This window comes from Achroia grisella, unplaced genomic scaffold, assembly GCF_030625045.1.
Source record: "Achroia grisella isolate CSIRO2021 unplaced genomic scaffold, CSIRO_AGI_Agris_v1 utg598, whole genome shotgun sequence".
Classification (NCBI taxonomy): Eukaryota; Metazoa; Arthropoda; class Insecta; order Lepidoptera; family Pyralidae; genus Achroia; species Achroia grisella.
In genome coordinates, this window is record NW_026712958.1 from 456,296 (window position 1) to 475,479 (window position 19,184).

General features: G+C 33.4%; 1 protein-coding gene across 1 annotated transcript; it reads left to right on the forward strand.

Moving 5' to 3' along the window:
• The first annotated feature begins 609 nt into the window (after positions 1–609).
• Positions 610–17,555, forward strand: LOC131848841 (uncharacterized). The gene is made up of 5 exons (XM_059198786.1): positions 610–681; positions 6,921–6,986; positions 12,856–13,022; positions 14,845–15,343; positions 15,927–17,555. Exons 2-5 carry the CDS (start codon positions 6,930–6,932, stop codon positions 16,143–16,145), a joined length of 942 nt encoding a protein of 313 aa, XP_059054769.1. The 5' UTR covers positions 610–681; positions 6,921–6,929; the 3' UTR covers positions 16,146–17,555.
• The last annotated feature ends 1,629 nt before the right edge of the window (positions 17,556–19,184 follow it).

Sequence of the window (19,184 nt, forward strand, 5' to 3'; positions counted from 1 at the left end):
CGCGTGGAGGTAAAATTGTGTGTATTAATTACTAGCTGTACTTGCGACTTCGTGCGCGTGGGATTTAACTTTATTTTTCTAAAATAAAACATTTTTTCTAAAATAACAGTAGTCTAAGTTACTCCTTATTACATCAGCTACGTGCCAAAAAATTTCTGTCAAAATCGGTCCAGCCGTTTTAGAGATTAGCCGGAACAAACAAACAGACAGACAAAAATTGTAAAAAATGTTATTTTAGTATAGTATGTACCGCATTTATATTCAGATTGTCTGTTTGTAATATTGCAATAACCGTTTTTTACTACATGCATATGAATATAAATACGGTACATACACCAAAATAACAATTTTTACAATTCTGGTCTGTCTGTCTGTTTGTTAATCTCTGAAATGACTGGACCGATTTTGACGGAACTTTTATTGGCAGGTAGCTAATGTAATAATGAGTAACTTAGTTAATTTTAGAAAAATAAAGTTAAAATCCACGCGGACGAAATCGCGAGTACAGCCAGTCATAAATATATCTCATATTAAACAGGTTCCTAAATCGAACTGGCGACTCTATATAGATCCAACGCCAGGTCACTATCCTCAAAGGATGCTGCGGCAGTATGGCGGCGCACGCGCAGCCGCTTGATCGTGTCTCACCTCGTATCTCAGTTGTATTCATTTAAAAAAAAGGTATGTGTTTTTTTTATATCATTCATTCATAATTTAAGAGCTGTGCTCTTGTCGGTGGAGCTCCCTCAATCTTCCACGATCTTCTATCAGTATTAACTGTTGATATGACAAACTCCAACTTTTTCCTTAACTTGTTTGATGTAGGTGTGCTCTATTATATATATTACTGGCTACTCGCCCCGGTTTCGCACGGGTGTATATGTATTTTACATATAAACCTTCCTCTTGAATCACTCTATCTATTTAAAAAACCGCTTCAAAATCCGTTGCGTAGTTTTAAAGATTTATGCATACATAGGGACGGACAGACAGCGACAGCGACTTTGTTTTATACTATATAATGATTACCCTTAAAACAAATGTTCCATATCTATACATATAAAGAAAATTTGAGTGTCTGTTTGTAATATTAAAAATCCATGTGTTTTACTACATGCATATGAATATAAATAGGGTACATACACCAAAATAACATTTTTTTTAATTTTTGTCTGTCTGTCTGTCTGTTTGTTCCGGCTAATCTCTGAAATGGCTGGACCGATTTTGACGGGACTTTTTTTGGCAGGTAGCTGATTTAATAAGTAACTTAGGCTACTTTGATTTTAGAAAAATAAAGTTAAATTACACACAGACGGAGTCGCAAGGAATTTCATAATCACTTAGTATTGTATATAATTAACCAATCAATGTAATTAAATATTGAAGTACACTGAGTTAGTACACTCATTAGTTTTAAATTATATTATTGTATGGGCAACAGTTGTATTGTGTGAAAAGTTTTTGTTTGACACAAATAAAGATTATTATTATTATTTCTTTATATATATTATATATCTCCCTTTGATGAGGTAATAGACTGATCATTGCGGGTAAAAATCACCAAACAATGACGGTATAAATTATGAATGATGAGGATGGAAAATTTTTAAGTGGAAGACAAAAATTTGCGTTTATTCTACAAGTGCTTAATATTACAGCTTTCTGGAGAAGGATTATGATTATTATTATTATTATTTAGTTTTTTAAAATTACATATATTTTTCCCGTTTTTTTTTTATGACTGGAATGATAACTACTATCAGATGGTAAATTTACCACTTACCAGCATCACGGTCAGTGGAAATGCATTGTAATGTATGTATTATTAAATGTCGTTGCCATTTAGAGACTAAGATGCTGTGCAATGCAAGTTACTTGCTCGTTATTCTTGTGATAAGTCTGTTCCCAATGAGTGGTGGAATAAAAAATTATGACCATTCAAAAGTGCTTGGTACAAAAGTACAGTACAGTAGTATTTAAAAAAAAAACTGAGCGATATCTTGCCAACAAACTGTTCTACAGTTTGGCGAGTCAATGTATAAAAACAGCTGTACAATTATCTTTATTAAATAAATTAAAAAAAAATACCCTAAATTTAAAAAGAAATTAAAAAAGGTGCTTATTTTTAAAGTTTTACTTTTAGTATTCGTCCGAGTGGAATTTAACTTTATTTTTCTAAAATAAAAGTAGCCTAAGTTACTCCTTATTAGATTAGCTACCTGCCAATAAAAGTCCCGTCAAAATCGGTCCAGCCATTTCAGAGATCAGCCGGAACAAACAGCCAGACAGACAAAAATTGTAAAAAATGTTATTTTGGTGTATGTACCGTATTTATATTCATATGCATGTAGTAAAAAACGGTTATTTCAATATTACAAACAGACACTCCAATTTTATATATATGTATAGATGTATAGATAAAGGTATTTACCTATATCGATGTTTCGACTAGGCTGCACTAGACATAGATTCAAATAAAAACGAAGTTTATTTGCATAAAGATTATTTCTATTACTATCAAATCCAATCGTAATAATTATAAATCAATATATTAAAAAAAGAATCATACAAATGAAATACATATAGATTTTTTATAGATATCTAAATAAATATTTACTAGTTGAAAACCTATTTATATATTTCGAATTCAATTGTAATACAAAAAGAATCATACTGTTGAAATATTTTTTACCTTTTACCTTTTTTTGACAGTTTATTTAACATACAACAGTTGCAAAAACAGTCATAAAATTTATAGAGATTTTTTATAGATATCTAAATATATATTTTACAATTCAGAATCTTCTTTTTTTATGGTTTATTTATCATGCAACAACTGCAAAAAGAATCATAAAATCGGTTTCAGATTTAAGTCGAAATATCAGAGAAAATACATTTATTATTATAAATTTATATCTTAAAATTGTCAGAAAGCGGTCTGTTTGTTTGTTTCGTGTAAAATTTGCGTTGAATCTTTGAGCGTCATGAGTTTATTGACTCCTTAAAATGTATTCATGAGGATGTGTGAGTGTATGCGAGTATGACGATACCACATTTTATTATACTAGTCAACGTGCCCTGGCTTTGTACACGTAAAAAGGCTATAAAAGTTATAGGTTATAAATTATTTTAGGTTTTTTTCTTCATAATAATAATAATCTCAGGACAATTCACACAGCGCCATCTAGACCCAAGTTAGCTAAAGCTTGTGTTATGGGTACTAGACAACTGATACAAATACATAGATTTTTTTTCGTAAATACATACATATTATACATAGAAAATACCCAGACCGATACAATCATACTCATGAATACAAATGTTTGTGCCGTGCGAGGAATCGAACCCGCGACCATCGGACGTAAAGCGGTGTGCTAGACCGCTAGACCACCGAGGTCGTCAATCTTATATGGAGAAAGGAGTGGACGACCCAAAAAAGATGGATGGATTCTGTAAGACATATGTGTGATCTCTATCTTTCTCTATTCTTTATCATTTCTTTTAAACCTTTTATGGGAATGGATATAAAATTTATATAATAAGATACCAAAGGATAAATTACAATTATCTTTAAATTTAAAACATCTGTTAAATAATATTTATTGAGCGTAGTTCATTACTCACTAAACGATTACTTGAATGACAAACGTGATTTTCATTTAATGTTACACATAGACACCTATATAAGCATAACTTATACATATAAATAAAATTGGAGTGTCTGTTTGTAATATTGAAATAACCATTTTTTATTACTTGGAATGTAATTACGGTACATACACCAAAATAATATTTTTTACAATGTTGTCTGTTTGTTCCGTCTAATCTCTGAAATGGCTGGACCGATTTTGACGGGACTTCTTTTGGCAGGTAGCTGATGTAATAAGGAGTAACTTAAGCTACTTTTATTTTAGAAAAATAAAGTTAACATCCACGCGGACGAAGTCGCGTGTACAGCTAGTTATAAATATATCTACTATACAACTCTGTATATTTATTATAGAAACTATTATATGTAATATAACAATAGTGTAAAACAAAGTCGCTGTCGCTGTCTGTCCGTCCCTATGTGTGCTTAAATCTTTAAAACTACGCAACGGATTTTGAAGCGTTTTTTTTAAAGAGTGATTCAAGAGGAATTGTGGGTTTTATTACGTTGATATTATAGATTCCTGGTGAAGTATGAACGCGGCACTAGTATAATAGAAATAGAATAGAATAGAATAGAAAATCATTTATTCAAATATACTTAATTTAAGCACTTATGAACAGTCATAGCAATTTGTTTTTTATCTACCACTCGTTCGGAAAGCTGTCTCATCACAAGAAGAACGAGCAAGAAACTTGTGTGTTGCTCTTTAAAATAATTTATTCTTACTTACAATTTAAGTTTAAGTGTGTGAATACAAACCACCGATTATCACTAATTCAATGAAATAATAAAATAGAAAAAAACATTCAATATACAACAACTGGTTAAACAATTAATAAGAGAAAATAAGTCATAGTGATTAGAGCAGACCAGTCCACACAAGCAGCACCCGTTCACGAGTATGACGGATGAGCCAGCCACCATTGCGCTCGACCATATTTTAGGGACCCCAGTGACTCGGCTTACAAGTCGAAACGTGTGAATACAAACTACCAACCAACACTAATTTTTGGGTCAAATATAAATATACATATAATAATCCAATAGTAAAGATACACACAATATGCCCCAAATACCGTACAGGTTCAAGAAACAAGACTGTGTTTACCGTTATGTTCACCGAATAGCCCAGGTTCGATTTCAATCACGCATTTAATAAGAGTAATAGAACTGCATACTGTATATAGGTTATATTCGAGTTTGTAAGTTCATTTTAGTTTAATCTATACATCTATACATATAAATAAAATTGGAGTGTCTGTTTGTAATATTGAACTAACCGCTTTTTACATGCATATGAATATAAATATGGTACATACACAAAAATGACATCTTTTACAATTTTTCTCTGTCTGTTTGTTCCGGCTAATCTCTGAAATGGCTAGACCGATTTTGACGGGACTTTTTGGCAGGTAGCTGATATAATAAGGAGTAACTTAGGCTAGTCTTATTTAAGAAAATTTCTTTTATTATACAAAAATAAAATTCCACGCGGACGAAGGCGCGGGTGCAGCTAGTATAGTAATAATCTTGAACACATCGCCAACTAATTCCAATTTAAGCAAAACCTTTGAATAGGTACTACTAAACAACTGTTAAAGATATTTAAAAATATTTTTTTTTATTACATACAAAAAACTTTCTAAATATATCTATGACAAAAAAATATAATATAAAAAAATTTTCGTTCATAAGCGGCTAAAGTGTCCTGGATTTGATTTGATTTGATTTGACATTTCTGTCTTTTATAAAAGTCAAGATTTTTATAAAATTTATATAAGATTTTTATGAATGACAAGACTCGAATGGAAATTCATTTTTTTATTAGCTTGCTTGCAGTAATTATAATAATAATATTAAAAGACACTCACACAGCATCATCTAGTCCCAAATCATCAAGTCTCAATAATAGGGGATAGCGGATTGTTAGTAATGTGGACGTATATCCCCATTGCTGGTAATGTACCATGTCAGGTCCACCTCCACCCGGTTCCCTCTGGAAACCATCGTGATAAATTCCTGGTGAATTTGTCACGATGGGCTAACTGACCTTACCTCATGTTCATCTTATCATCCTCCACTGGTGCCCGTCAGCTTAAACCGTTAGCGCAGGCGGGTGCACCATTCCATTATCATCCATAAAAAAAGTCCTAATTACAAAAATTGTGATTTTTATATGAACGAATTTAAAAAATCATCAAGGATGACGATTTTCTTTGTTATTGTAATTTATTTTATTATTGACTAGCTTTTGCCCGCGGCATGCTCGCGTTAATTTATCCCGTTTGGGGTGGAATTTATCAAAATCCTTTTTTAGGGGAGGCCTACCTCATAGTAGCTTTATGCATACAAAGTCTCAGCCCGATCGGTTTAAAATTGACAAAGTTTCATACGAACTTTAATCCCCTATTTTATCCCATTGGGGATAAAATTAATCAAAATCCTTTCTTAGCGGATGCCTACGTCATAACATCTACCTGCATGTCAAATTTCAGCCCGATCCGTCCCGTGGTTTGGGCTCTGCGTTGATAGATCACTATGTCAGTCACCTTTGAGTTATATATATTTAGAAGAAGAAGATAATCAATATTTATTCATAAAGTTATTCTGGCTTATGTCATACGTCTAATGCTAGTTCAGAAGCCAGGACTACACATAAATACGGAAAGGATTTATTGTCTAGAAAGTGTACCTATTGTATAATTAATATTATAATGATACGTCTGAATTAAATAAAGATTATTATTATATATATAAAGTGCTTATAATTTTGCATGCCAAAAAATGGCGAAATATTTGGACAATTATTTAAAGACATTCTTTTAATATTTATACCACACTAGCTACTCGCCCCGGCTTCTTCCGGGTGTACATGTATTATACATATAAACCTTCCTCTTGAATCACTCTATCTATTAAAAAAACCGCTTCAAAATCCGTTGCGTAGTTTTAAAGATTTAAGCATACATAGGGACAGACAGCGGCAGCGACTTTGTTTTATATTATGACTAGCTACTCGCCCCGGCGTCGCTTGAGTGTACATGTATTATTATACGTGTAAACCTTCCTCTTTGATCACTCTGTCTATTTAAAAAAGACAGCGACAGCGACTTTGTTTTATACTATGTAATGATTTCATGCAAATAAATATATTTCATTTCATTTAATTTTCGATAGATATATTTAAGTGTAAGTATGTCTGTCAGTTACAATAACATTTATTGTTTGAATAAATAGAATTTCATTCATTCATTCCATTTTTTTACAGATAACCAAGATGTTTCGGTATATAATGTTCACGGTGTTGCTCCTGCAACTAGCCAAGTTGACTCTGGTAAGATTGTTTTTTTTACTTTTATTTTGTTGTCTTATTTCGTTGGTATGAACTTTCATCCCTTTCAAATTCAAAATTGAAAAAATCATTTATTCATGTAGGACATTTCAGCCGCTTATGAACGTCAAGTTTTTACATTACAATTTTTTTTTCCCTACCGTCCAGTTCGGTATATAGATCCAATTGAGAAGAACTGGCAAGAAACTCAATTGAATTACTTTTTTTTTTAAATCCTGTTTTTACAATGTATAGGTATTTATATAGGTGTCTATGTCTAACATTAAATGAAAATCCCGAACATGAAAACTATTGCCATGCACGCTCGTCATTCAAGTAATCGTTTAGTGAGTAATAGGCTTTGCTCAGTAAATATGATTTAACAGAAGTTTTGAATTTATTTAAGGGTAATTCCAACATATCCTTTGGTATCTTATTGTAAATTTTTATACCTATTCCCATAAAAGACCTATTGACTTATACATAATCTTTATTAAAATAACCGTAATAGAAAGACTTTTGATAAATAGTTATATATTTTTCTATTCTACCGCTCATTCGGAAAACAGACTCATTAAGAAGAATGAGCTTGAAACTTGCATGTTGCTCATTTAGATAATGTTGTTCAGAATTACATATTTAAGATGTTATGTAAATATAAAATTATTTATTATACAATAAATATTTATTTTAATAATGATTTTTCTTTCCTGTGATCTGAAATAAGAGTAAGCCATATAAAATAACTAAATAGATAGGTAAATCCGTTATTCACTACAAAATGAAGAATATATTTTTATCTAATGTATCGTCACCTTTCTATTTCTACGTATCCCTATAGTATTAGTTGTAGAACCAGAGATTAAGACAAAATCTGTAAAAAAAAGAGTGTGTGTAAATTATTCCAAGTGAAAAGCCTGGAATTTAACATATGGGATGACTTGTGGATCAGACACCCTAGCCTCAATTCACTATTTTTATTTCCCTATCTGACAATTACGCCTAATGTGATAATTTCCATACATCTAAACAAAAAAAAAATTATAGAATCGGTCATTCACTTCAGAATAAAAAATATATTTTATCCAATGTATAGAAAAAAAGATTATTAAAGATTTTTTAATTTTTCCCAATAATACTAATTTGGTTATTTGCATATATCAAAAAATGTTTGGTTTAGTGATGTTATACCACGATATAGAATCATTTATATTTTTTTTATATTATATATATATTATATTTATATATTTATAAACTCACTCAACTACATATAAATATGTAGTGAGGAGTACAACAAATTATTAATAAGCAGTAAAAATTACAGGATACAACTCCATCATGGTATCCAAGAGTATTTACCTTTCACACAAAACGAAACGTAATCGAGTTTTAGTTTTGTACAGCGCCATCTAGTGTTTGAGCATAGAACTATTAAGCAGAGACGCACTCTGTGGCCTGGCGAATTAGCACACTGTTCTACTATCTCTTAGTCATGGATTTGATTTCTCTTACAATGCAAAGATATGTATTCATGAGTAAAATTGTATTGTTCTTGATGTTTTCTATGTAATTGTGTATTGTATGTATTATTATGTATGTAGTCATCATATTATATATATTTTTTAAGCTTTTTAATTTTAGGTTTTTAGTTGTACAATTAGGTTATGTAAATACTAGTAATAAATTTAAATTAATATATTATAATAATATATAATATTGAAATAAATAAATTAGACATAATTAAGTAGATAGAATTGTGTTTTTATATCATTACATAGTATAAAACAAAGTCGCTGTCGCTGTCTGTCCGTCCCTATGTATGCTTAATTCTTTAAAACTACGCAACGGATTTTGAAGCGGTTTTTTTTAATAGACAGAGTGATTCTAGAGGAAGGTTTATATATATATCATACATGTACACCCATACGAAGCTGGGATGAGTAGCTAGTATAGTATAAAACAAAGTCGCTGTCGTTGTTTCTCCCTATCCTAAGTATTAAATCTTTAAAACTACGTAACGGATTTCCAAGCGGTTTTTTTTAATAGACAGAGTGATTCTAGTGGAAGATTTATATATATCATACATGTACACCCGTGCGAAGCTGGGATGAGTAGCTAGTATAGTATAAAACAAAGTCGCTGTCGTTGTTTCTCCCTATCCTAAGTATTAAATCTTTAAAACTACGTAACGGATTTCCAAGCGGTTTTTTTTAATAGACAGAGTGATTCTAGAGGAAGGTTTATATATATATCATACATGTACACCCGTACGATGCTGGGATGATATAGTATAGTATAAAACAAAGTCGCTGTCGTTGTTTCTCTATCCTAAGTATTAAATCTTTAAAACTACGTAACGGATTTCCAAGCGGTTTTTTTTAATAGACAGAGTGATTCTAGTGGAAGATTTATATATATCATACATGTACACCCGTGCGAAGCTGGGATGAGTAGCTAGTATAGTATAAAACAAAGTCGCTGTCGCTGTCTGTCCCTACCCTATGTATTAAATATTTAAAACTACGCAACGGATTTTGAAGCGGTTTTTTTTAATAGATAGAGTGATTCTAGAGGAAGGTTTATATATATATCATACATGTACACCCATACGAAGCTGGGATGAGTAGCTAGTATAGTATAAAACAAAGTCGCTGTCGCTGTCTGTCCGTCCCTATGTATGCTTAATTCTTTAAAACTACGCAACGGATTTTGAAGCGGTTTTTTTTAATAGAATTTGATTCTAGAGGAAGGTTTATATAAATATCATACATGTACACCTTCATGCTGGGATCATCTTATAGTATAAAACAAAGTCGCTGTCGCTGTCTGTCCCTACCCTATGTATTAAATATTTAAAACTCAACGGATTTTGGTTTTTTTTAATAATAGAGTGATTCTTCCCCCTCCCCCATCCCCCAATCTCACGTGAGATTTGGACGTAAACGCGTTGGATTGTTATTGTAAAAAGAAAAAAAAATTGCTTCGTGCTTTTATTTACGACTAGTTAAGACTAGTAATCAATATTGCTGAAAGTTATAAGTGTAATAAGCATGTACAATCTGGATGTACAAAATGGACCAAAATAGTATCATTTTTTTTTTCTTCCTATCAGAAAAAAATGCGTGATATCTGCCGCGACCCCCCTCTCCAACGTAAGACTTAAACATCTCATGTAATTTTGTCATGATGGGCTAACTGACCATTTTCAAATTGAACAAACATACAAATCTCATGTTCATCTTAAGCGCATAAATTACGTGAGATGTTACATATACATAGATTTTTTTGTAAGTTTACATGAAAACACTCAGACCCAAACAATCCTCCTGGTGAGATGTAAAGCGGTGTGTGAGATCAATATTTATCCAAATTCATATGTTGTTGATGATGCATATGTTGATCAATAGCAATAAACTATTTGAGTATTCGTTCCCTACTTCAACAAATATTGTGCGTAAGACTTAAACATCTCATGTAATTTATGGACGCCCCTTATCATCCTCCACTGGTGCCCCTAAAAAAATATGACTCGCCGCTAGCTCATCCGTCAAACCGTTAGTGCAGGCGAGTGCACCATTTGATTTTCAAATTAGTGAATGATTCACACATACGGCAAATCTAGGCAACACACCAGATCTTGCTTTATAATAATAATAATAATAATCTCAATGTAAGTTTATAAATAGGACAATTCACACAGCGCCATCTAGACCCAATAAGTTAAGCAATAAATATGCAATTAATAATTTAATAAAAATGTCATAAAAATAAAATGTCCAAAATACAGATACTAATATAATTTACATAAAGATAATATATATATATATATACTAGCTGTGACGGCAAACGTTATTTTGCCTTAAATTAAAAAAAAACTTTAGGGGTGGACTACCCCTAACATTTTGGGGGATGAAAAATAGATGTTGGCTGATTCTCAGACCTACTCAATACGCTCACAAAATTTCATGAGAATCGGTCAAGCCGTTTCGGTGGAGTATGGGAACGAAAACTGTGACACGAGAATTTTATATATAAGATATGTACTTGAATACCTTTTAGTTTACTTGAATAAATGATTTTCTATTATATTCTATTAATAGAATAGAATAAAGGAAATTCTTTAAACATGAGGAATTTCTTTAAAGAAATTCCTCGTGTTATTTCGTTAGAAAAGTGAAATGTAGTTGAAACCAAATTTCACAGGAGCTGCGAAACGAAAGAGTACTCATAAATAATTCATGTGCTATGTCGTAATTGAAGTAAAGTGTGGCTGTTTCGTTGTATACGTGTCTTGACTGACAAAATGTAGTCCTTACGGTTTATATGACTTACTTTCAGCTGAAATATGTGTAAAAAAAACCCTGGACAATTAACACAGCGCCATCTAGTCCAGTGGTAAGCAAAACTTGTGTTATGGGTACTAGATAATTGATATAAATACTTTTTTTACCTATCCTAATGATAGGCGTATTTAAAAAAAAATATTATTATTACATAGTATAAAACAAAGTCGCTGTCGTTGTCTGTTCGTCTATGTGCTTAAATCTTTACAACTACGCAACGGATTTTGAAGCGTTTTTTTTAAATTGATAAAGTGATTCAAGAGGAACGTATATATATAATGCATTTACACCCGTGCAAAGCCGGGGTATTTTATATAGTATAAAGTATTTTATAATATAAAGCTGAAGAGTTTTTTTGTTTGTTTGAACGCGCTAATCTTAGGAACTACTGGTTCGAATTGAAATTTTTTTTTGTGTTGGATAGTCCATTTGGCGTGCCGAGACTTTACATGAGGCATTCCTTAAGAAAGGATTTTTGATAAATTTCACCCCTAAGGGGATAATATAGGGGATGAAAGTTTGTATAAATCTTCTTAGATTTTCGACTGATTGAACTGAAATTAAAGATTAGAGCTAATATGCCGAAGACGTTCGCTTAAATAGGATTTTGATAAATTCAACCCCCATGGGGTTAAAATAAGGGATGATGCAGGATGTAAATGTATTAATTTGAACCTATCAGTACCTAATGAAACAAATAAATTAAGACGAACAAAGCAATTTTTAGCTCTTTAGGCTACTTTTATTTTAGAAAAATAAAGTTAAATTCCACACGGACGAAGTCGCGGGAATAGCTAGTAGATTAATAATAATATTTATTTTGCATCCAATATTTACAATTTAAATGATTCCCCTGTACCTGAACAAAGAAGAAACTTGTATTTTAGGCAGCAAATATATATGAACATAAATTATTTGACATGAGTGTACGTAATTTTAATTTCTGTGAATACATCGTGGTACCCCAAGGGGGTTAATTGAAAGTATCATTAAAGTCACAAACAAAAGAATTCTAAATGAAGCAACGGCTAATCGGATTATGTCCATTCATTAAAAAACAATTTGTAAAAGAACATACCACATTGTGCCGCTACGTTACATTTTTATAACTAGTTATATCCAGCGGCGTTGCTTATGTGAATTCGTATTAAAAGTATTCTATATGTTAATGAAACATGATCTATTAACGCCCCTTGGGGGTCTAGCGGTTTAGTATACCACTTTACTTCTGGTCGCGGGTACGATTCCTTGCACGCTCAAAACATTTGTATTCATAAGTGTGATTTAGGTAATTTAGGTGTTTTCTATGTATAAAAGGTATGGATTTAAAAAAATGTGTGTATGTATTTATATCAAAGGTATAATACCTATATTACGAGCTGTGCTTAGCTTGGGACTAGATGGCGCTGTGTAAAATGTCCAGAGTTATTATTATTATTGATAAGTCTTTTTTAAAACCCTACCACGTAATCTCTAGAATAAATAAAGACAATTTAATTTTATTCATGAATATTTCTATTAAATTCCAGGTGGAAGCAGCAAAGCAAGACCTCAAGCTCTCAGATTCATACCTGCCAGTAGCCATGCAGGTCATAGCTCATCTAACAGACCAAATGGCCTTCGAAGTCAAGGATGAACCGACTGCCAAGCCGGTGAAACCAAGTACTACAACCTCCAAACCAACCAGTCGACCAGTGTACGTGGGAATCAACCCAGGGTTCCAAATTTATCCAAACGGATGGTTTATGCACTATGGTATTGGCTTGAATAGGTGATGGTCTTCCTCTATCTTGCAACTCTTCTTTCAGCGGAGCTGTCCTTGATATACTTTTTCTGAATTCTGGAACTATACTATTTTGTCGTCTTGAAGAGTAATCGTCTGTCATGGTATGGGCATGTAATGCGTAGAAATGTTGAAATTACGGTGTTAGTATGTGTTACATGTGGATGGTTATAAGGGCAGGGAAACCTCGGAAAAGAGATGGATGGTCGGTGTGAAAGAGATAGAAATGATCTTCATAATATTCATTCTGAAGGCTGCCGGGTAGATCGTAAGGTAAAGAGAGATATTCCGAGCAGGTCCCGAGAGTTGTAAACGAGATGGATGGACTGTGTAAGAGAGAGAGACGAACTTTTTAATATTCCATGGAGTAAGGATGGAGCAGTTCCCGGGACTTGTGGCTCGAGTGTAGGTTTAAGGGGCTCTTTGCCGCCGTACATCAACATTCACCTTTAGAATACCTTCACCACTCGTGTGTCTCTACCTGCCCAGCATAATCTGGTGCAAGCCTGCTAGTGCAGATTGATATGGCAAGAAAGGGAGTGAATAACGAGAAGAATGGAAGAGAATAACATATTACGGTAATGCTAAATGAATGGGATAAGGAAGAAGCAGATGTTGACCCACTTTTGTCGAATGCGTGGGTACATCATCTCCTACTTCTATCAAGCTTACTTTGTAAGTTGTTTAGTTGTAGTCATGACATTTTAGTCTTATGGCATGACAATGTATGAGGATTTCCAGGGAATGTCGTGACTTGACAGCCGTGGTACTGTGCATGTACTATTAAGGAGAAAGTTTCTACAGCCATCAGTATGTTTCCCGTTTCCATTACATTAAAAAATCTTTTCTAATATTAGTGCCTGTTTCAAACTCTATTGCTTTTTAACCAGCAAGTTATACACTACATGCTTACTAGTATATTTCTAGTGCAATTATAACATCTTATATATAAAATTCTCGTGTTACAGTTTTCGTTCCCATACTCCTCCGCAACGGCTTGACCGATTCTCATGAGATTTTGTGAGCGTATTGAGTAGGTCTGAGAATCGGCCAACATCTATTTTTCATCCCCCTAAATGTTAGGGGTAGTCCACCCCTAATTTTTATTTTATTTTAAGGCTAAACAACGTTTGCCGGGACAGCATAATATATAATATGTAAAGTTCTCGAGTCAAAGTGTTTGTAACAAAACTTCTCCGAAAGGGATTGACCAATTCTTATGGAATTTTGTGTATATATTCAAGTGGTCTGAGAATGGCAAATAAAGTATTTTTCATTACCCTAATTGATAAGAATCGATGGCGACAAAATGTTTAAACATCGATAAATCTGAAAACACCGATTGCAAACTAAAAATTAATCCTAGACACGGCGGCAGGTTCGCTTCCTGACGCCTTGTTTATAAATATACTTAGCTAAAAATGGGTAAATTGTAATATAAAAAAAAACAAGTGTTGCATACATATTCATAATGCCGATAATTGACAATGTTTTTTTATTTGATTTGATCAGTACTGAAATTTCAAAATAATATTTTCATAGCTCATTTAATCATTATATTGACTCTACATATATCTTATACTTTTAGGTTAGAACACTTTACTCTTCAGAATCTACAGATACTACTTCTACTTACTACCTAGTATCCGTACACTTAATATTAGGTACATAATATCTCCTACCAAATAACACTTATTGATAATAAAATATAATTCCTGTATTATTCACCTTACAGATTATCGATGACCACACCATTCCACAGACCAGGACTCTTCGCACCACCAACTCCTCCCAAACCTTCCGACAGAGTATCCCCAAAAGGCCAACATCGCTTCGTTCTGCTCCCTATAGAGTACAACTCTGAATATACCGTCATAGAACCAGAAGAAAAAAGAACTGAAGAGCCTCTTCTATCGATCCAGAACGAGGAGATCAAACCTCTAATGGAGCCAAATCCATCATCAGCTCCATTATTGCCACCACATTTCGAAACTGAAGTGAAATCTCAAGAGGACCTTAATGATGAAAACTTGCAATATTTATCAGAGAATGTTAGAGACATCATTCGGATGGCGAATGACCCTGATGATGAGAGATTAATAGAGTTGTCCGAGTTGAAAGCTGGACCACAGAAAGGTTCAGGTGGTAAGCTGTCATCGTCCAATTTGAGACTGCTGCTATTATATGACCTGTTGAGCAGAGAAGCAAAGAGACAAAAATTGTCTGATTATGTGGTAAGTCTTAAGAAATATTCTTATAGATTCGGACCTAAGGTCAAAGAATTCAAATATGGAAAAATAAATTGTGTAACAATTTATTACACGCTGATTCTACGGTGATGGGAACACTGGTATCATATCAATTTAATAATTGAGACTTGGTAGACTATCCGCCACATTAGATTCTAATAAACTCACGAAATATAGACATATCGATACGATATGTCTATATTTCGATACGATGGTTGGGAAAAATATATTAATACAAAAATACTTGACGTTTTTAAGGAGGTAAAATGTCCTACGTCAATAAATGATTTTTTGTTTAATTTGATCAGTACTGAAATTTCAAAGCTCATTTATTCATTATACTGACTCTATATCTTATACTCTTAGATTAGAACACTTTACTCTTCAGAATCTACAGATACTACTTCTTCATGTTATCCCATTTCATAGTTTGCTGTTATACTATTAAATTAAAACAGTTTAGTCTTCAGAATCTACTGTTACCACTTACTCTTCATGTTGCCACATTTCATCGTATGCTCTGTTTGTCTCTCAATCCTGTTACATAGAAGTACCTTTTCAATTCCAGGGTTTCTCACCATCAGTGATGCAATCACTTGCGGCGTCATCAAGTGGCGGAGCACGCGCTCAGCTTAGCATGGCCCTCTCCAAGATGGTGGACCGGAAGGACTGCGCGCACGACTACGCCAACAACCGAGCTAGAGAAATGGTCACCGAACTCGCTAAAGATGAATCCAAATTGTCTTCTGAACTGAGATATTTACAGCCACTTGTCTATGTTTATTAAGTAGTAAATTGTAGAATTCTTTGTCAATTAGGACATGTCATGATTGTTTTAAAGTATTTTCAAAGTTGTATACAATTTATACCGTGATAATTTATATTATTTTGTTTAATTCCTGCCTTTAGCATGTGTGAGATCACAAATATTCAGTGCGGAAAATTGACCACACTATTAGAAGCGTCGAGGTCTTCTAAAATCTGTGATCAAATTTCGACCGTTAGTAGATCTACATCTATTGCGACCAGACTACGACATACGTGACTTGTCGTTCTGGTCGCCCAACAGTCCACATTAGGCTTCCAAGATATATAGCTCTATTAAATATCTGATGCCCCGTTTAGAAGCGAAACACATATCGCAATATAGGTGAAGATCAGATAACTGTCGGAATTGGATCACCAATAAAGTTCTTAATGTTTCCGGTAGCAGTGGTCAGGTCTCATCAGCGAATATTCATATCGTAGCAGAATTAAACAAAATAATACATAATTCAATAAAATATTATCATAGTAAACATTCCGTTAATTTATTTACAAAAATCTTGGTTACTGGTCGACCCGTGGCCATGATAATTGTATAATTATAATCCAGATTAGGAAATATCATATTGGGAGCTCTAAAATAAATTACCATGGTACCTTAGCCCGTTTATATAATACGGACATTTCATCTTCGTTTGAAAACATATGTATTTTTGCATTGATTTGGGAATTATTAAAGATATGTAAATGTTTGACAGTTTCCAGAACAGATAATTCTCTTGCAGCAACTCTGGTATATAAAGAACTACTATGGTTTTTTTTTATATAAAGATCTCTCTATTCTCCAATCAATCCCCCATCCAATTCAAACGTGGATCAAAGTTACGGCCTGAGCCGAGGTTCGAACGGTCTAGCCCTCAATCGTACCCATCAGGCGGGAGTTAGCCTTAAGCTATTCCATAAGTCCTTCCATTTGGAGTGCCACCTACACTCGCCCGCTATCGTCCGGTGAAGCTATAAAGTCAGCTGCGGCCAACAAAAGGTCTCTTTATTATGCAAAAAATTACGAGTTTACTAGAAAGTGCTTCACCGTCTCTCGATTGCAATTATTATAGGGTTTCTTGTTGATAATATAATTTTCTATATATGTGAAATCATTATTAATATCGGTTAAGTAGTTTTTGAGTACCTATGAATAGATACACAAAAAATTGCATTTCTTCCTGGATTTTTTTTTATTTTTAATGATGGAAACTAATACATTCAAATGTACGCAGAAACAAAAAATATACAGTCTATGACCACAGACAACTAATGTTTAAGAGAGAGATAAAAAATACCTAATATATTTATATTATAATAAAAAATACATTTAAACTATTAAAATAATTAATTTAGGTATTATATTTTTTACTATTTAGTTTAAGGAAATTTAAAAATTATATTGAATAAAGAAAAATTAATATTGATGCAATTTTATTTCTAAATATTCTATAGAGTTGTTGTCTCAATGAGTTGAGACATGGTAGTATTTTACTACCAAATATTTTTTTTTAAACCCCGGGAACAAACGAGCATGCGGCTCACCTGATGGTAAGTGATTACCGCCGCCCATGAGCACCCGCAACACCAGGGGAATTGCAAGTACGTGGTCGGCCTTTTAAAAAGGAATAAGCTCTTTTCTTGAAGGTTTCAATATCGTATCAGTTCGGATATACCATTACTGGAAGGTGATTCCACAATATGGTTATGGAAATAGGTGACAATAACAATTTAGCATAGGGAAGGGGATTTAATATGAACTAACACCCCCCTTGTATGACCTCCACGCGGTTATCCCCGAACACCATCACCTTCCTGGTAAATTTTCCCCAATTTACAGGTACTGAACCTGTAAATTGAAACTTGTAGCTAATAGGCTTCAAAGTCTTAATCACCGACGTAAAGTAGCTTTGTCAATCCCGACCGGATCTCGCGAGATCTCTATTTTTAGGATCAATCCCGACGTATTATGACGAGATCCCGTTCGAGATTGTGCTGAAAAACAAAAAATATAATCACACGATTATATCGTCCACCAAGCTGTATTAATCAACATACAATCAAGATGACTTGCCTCTTTCAATGATTGCAGAAGATTTGAATTTACGTGCTGCACAAACTAATAAATCGCTTCAAGAGGAATTCGAACGAACCGTTTTGCAGCTTCTAAAATCTTTCCGTATATCCACGTCCACGAGCTTAGACAAATTAGAATCTACCATTAAAAAAGAAATGGATTTGTTTGAGTGTGGAGGAACTCGATTTTTGCAGTTTGCATATAATTTTCGCCACGCTGTTGCCAACAGCGTTGATCGAGGGCATCAGACATTGACAGGAGATGCCGTTTAGCAGATGAAACTATTAATACCCTTTGTTTTTTATCGAGTCATTTTCGAAAATCACTCTTTTTCCTAATTCCGACTTTGAAATGGCTTATTGTTTTGATTACCTAATTTACCTACGTTAATTTCCTACAACCGATTATTATTTAGTTGGTAACATTAAAGAATAAAGGTTTTTATTTTCTTTCGAGTAATATGTTATTTTAGTTAACCTCACTATCACAAACAAGAAGTTATTAGCTTTTTCAGTCATCTGAATTCAACGACCACGGGATCCCGAAGATTCCGGATCCCGTGGGATATTTCTAATCCGGGCAAGGTGGACTCGAGTCGGGATTGCATTCCCTGGTCAGCTTGTCTATCGGTGTTCTATAGGCTCCATTTTGGCGATGTGCTCAAGAACTGCAGGACCGATTCCTCGTGGAGACTGTTCCATCAACGTACAACAAGACGGGAGCAGCTCCACCCTTACACTATTGACATCCAGCTGCTCGAACGAACCGTTTTGCATCATCTTTGGATGACTCTGATGATGTCTATGATTACAACATTGGGTCTTTCAAGTCAAGAGTGAAGGCATTATTTGAGCTTGCCTGTAACAGCTTAGACCACATCATCACTTAACATCAGGTGATATTGTGGTCGAATGCGCTCAAATTTGAAAAAAAAAAATAGGG